Source organism: Priapulus caudatus, unplaced genomic scaffold (assembly GCF_000485595.1).
Source record: "Priapulus caudatus unplaced genomic scaffold, Priapulus_caudatus-5.0.1 Scaffold1390, whole genome shotgun sequence".
Taxonomy (NCBI): domain Eukaryota; kingdom Metazoa; phylum Priapulida; class Priapulimorpha; order Priapulimorphida; family Priapulidae; genus Priapulus; species Priapulus caudatus.
The window spans coordinates 33374-36932 of record NW_014578451.1 but is presented as its reverse complement, the minus strand read 5'-3'; the positions used below and the strand labels follow the sequence as shown (position 1 = coordinate 36932).

General features: G+C 45.3%; 1 protein-coding gene across 1 annotated transcript in view; it reads left to right on the top strand.

Moving 5' to 3' along the window:
• The window catches only part of LOC106816468 (lactoperoxidase-like), a gene marked incomplete at its 3' end in the record, with an annotated part of 22892 nt that overhangs the window by 16094 nt on the left and 3239 nt on the right, over positions 1-3559 (top strand). The window contains 5 exon segments of the mRNA XM_014821088.1: positions 386-590; positions 1129-1223; positions 1774-1955; positions 2350-2540; positions 3021-3129. Of these exon segments, the coding sequence (XP_014676574.1) occupies positions 386-590; positions 1129-1223; positions 1774-1955; positions 2350-2540; positions 3021-3129 (782 nt within the window).

The following is a 3559-nucleotide window of genomic DNA, read 5'->3' as shown; positions in this document are numbered from 1 at the left end:
GTATCTCTATTGCCAACCCGCTCTGTAGCTCACCAACCCGCTCTGTAGCTCACCAACCCGCTCTGTAGCTCACCAACCCGCTCTGTAGCTCACCAACCCGCTCTGTAGCTCACCAACCCGCTCTGTAGCTCACCAACCCTCTCTATAATGTATTAACATCTGTATACCTGGCCATCCGTCTCTACCAACAAATGACTACCCCTTCTCTGTATATCTGACCAATTGCTATCTTCTCTCTGTATATCTGACCAACGGCTACCCACTCTCTGTATATCCGATCAATCACTACCCACCTCTCTCTCTCTCTCTCTCTCTATAGGTGAACGCTAGCTATACCCCGTCTCTATGTGCATGCTAACTACACCTCGTCTGTCACTCTGTATAGGTGAACGCTGGCTTCTACACAGAGTATGATGTAGAGACCGACCCAGGCCTCGTTAACGCCTTCTCCACGGCAGCCTTCCGCTTCGGACATAGTCTGCTGCCGGACGCGCTGCTTCGTCTAGACGCTACCGGCACCAAAAGGGATCCGCTGCCGCTCAGGGAGGCGTTCTTCCGACCGGCGCCCATCTATGACACCTCGGACACCGGTACGTCCGTGTCCACGCATCGCTCGCTGACACGCGACGTGTGACGTCACCACTGACCTGTGTGTGGTGACGTCACTACTGACATGCGTGTGGTGACGTCACTAGTGACACGGGCATTATGACATCACTACTCACCTGTGTGTGGGGACATCAACTACTGATCCATGCGTGGTGACGTCACTATTGATCCGCGCGGTGTGACGTCACTATTGGCCCGTGCGGGGGCGACGTCACTACTGACAAATATAACGCGTACGTGATGGTCTCACTAGTTTGCGTAACCAGGCTTGTGTAGAGTATACCTTATATACTCTATAATCGGCGATTTACATAATTGTATAATTGGCTATCGTAGATGACCGTGTACCTACTTGGCAAAAATGTATTGGTTGATAACATAGCGTGACTTTGCACCACCCGCCGCTGTACAGAGTTATGAAGTTTTGCCGAATCTGCCATACTCTGATAGAAATGTCATGATGAAGCTGTTAGGGTGTTAGTTGCACGGTTGACGGTAGGTGGCGCTATTGTTGCATAGGCGGTATCGACGCCTTGATGAGAGGAATCGCGACACAAAACGCTGAGAAGATGGACTCCAAGGTCACAGCAGAGGTCACCGAACACCTGTTCCAGGTATCGAGCATCTGATTGATTGATTGGTTGGTTGGTTGGTTGGTTGGGTGATAGATAGATAGATAGATAGATAGATAGATAGATAGATAGATGGATGGATGGATGGATGGATGGATGGATGGATTGATGGATGGATGGATGGATTGATGGATGGATGGATGGATTGATGGATGGATGGATGGATGGATGGATGGATGGATGGATGGATGGATGGATGGATGGATGGATGGATGGATGGATGGATGGATGGATGGATGGATAGATAGATAGATAGATAGATAGATAGATGGATTGATTGACTGATTGCGTATTTGAGTAATTTGATTGATTCTCATGGAATAGAATTGGTGTGAGTTTTACATAAACCATATAATAATAATAATAATAATAATAAAATAATAATAGTAATAATAATAATATTAATAATAATAATAATAATAATAATAATAATAATAATATTAATAATAATAATAATAATAATAATAATAAAGGTAATCAGCAGCGTGTCACTATATCTATGTCTATCTTTCTGTCTCTCTCGGCACATTAGGAGAGTGGCAAGCCATATGGCTTGGATCTTGTGTCGCTGAACCTCCAGCGCGGTCGCGATCACGGCCTGCCGGGATACAACGTCTACCGCGAGGCGTGTGGCCTCCAGAGGGCGCTCACCTTCAAGGATCTCGGCAACGTCATGGATGAGGAACAGATCGCTGTTCTATCCAAGCTGTACAAGTAAGACGTCATGCTTTCGCTCTTTCGCGACGCTTAGGGGCGCTCCTGTCTCTCACGCCGCTAGGTGATGTCCTGTCTCTCACGATACTAAGTGGCGCTCCTGTCTCTCGCAACGCTAGGTGGTGTTTTGTCTCTCACGACACTAGCGCGCGCTCAGCTTCTCGCGAAACTAACAAAATGCGAAATATTAAAATCCAATTGTCGAACAAGCCCCCATAAATATCCGTCTAAAAATAAATAAAGAAACCGTATGGGATTAGTTTCGGCTCTTGTTGCGTCACTAACTACTGTTGCTATGCTAACCGCACAACCGCCCGCCGCCCTCTTGCACGCAATGCTCATTATTGTTACGGCGTGTATCGCTCCGCCTGCTGACGTCACGGCACCGCATCAGAGGTAGCGCCACTTCTTCCAGCTACCCAGACGACATCGACCTGTTCTCGGCTGGGCTATCGGAGCGCCCCATGCCGGGCGGACTCGTCGGGCCGACGTTCGGGTGCATCATCTCGCGTCAGTTCACGCGGCTGCGGCGCGGCGACCGTTTCTGGTACGAGAACGACATGCCAACGAACAGATTCACGCTCGGTGAGTCTTCGTATGTTCTAGTTATCTGAGTTACCAATAGATGGCGCGCGCGTGCGCGCTTTCGACACTGAGTTGACTCGTTGTTCAGAATAACGCTCCGGCGAATTACCCACCGTACACGTACCGCTCTGTTGCTCCTATCAAAATTTAAAACAGTATAATAAATTACGGTTTAGAGTCAGGTGAATATACTGTATTAGTTATAGTGTTCTGAAGACCCATATCCCCAATATAAGATCGTTGGAGAGGGATTCGTGTTCGCAGAGGTCCAGTATCATCAGCCAAAAAAAATGTTACTGTATTTTAATTAGAAATTTAAAGTAGAGAGCAAATACTCCAGAATAGTTTATATATAATATATATATATATATATATATATATATATATTGAATGTGTCACAAATATTTGCTTCCCACCAAGGATACTGAAAAACAGGGGGAACTTTCTAACAAGATGTGACGTAATTTCTCTCATGAACAGATCAGCTGACAGAGATTCGAAAAGCATCCCTGACTCGGTTGCTATGCGACAACGGAGACAGCATTACAACGATGCAGCCTAACGCCTACCTGATCCCAGACGCGTACACGTGAGCCCAAAAAAAACATTTATATATATTCAAGATGTACGCGTGAAAATGCACATTCATAAACATTCAACACGTACGCGTAAGCAAATAATACACATTCATAAACATTCAACACGTACGCGTGAGCAAAGAATACACATTCATAAACATTCACCACGTGCACGCGAACAAAAAAATACATTTATAAACATTCACTATACCTGTTCGTAAGCCAAAAATACACATTCATAAACATTCAACACGTGCACGCGAACAAAAAAACATATATAAACATTCAATATAGGCCTACATACGCGTAAGCCAAAAATACACATTCATAAACATTCAACACGTGCACGCGAACAAAAAAACATATATAAACATTCAATATAGGCCTACCTACGCGTAAGCCAAAAATACACATTCATAAACATTCAACACGTACACGTAA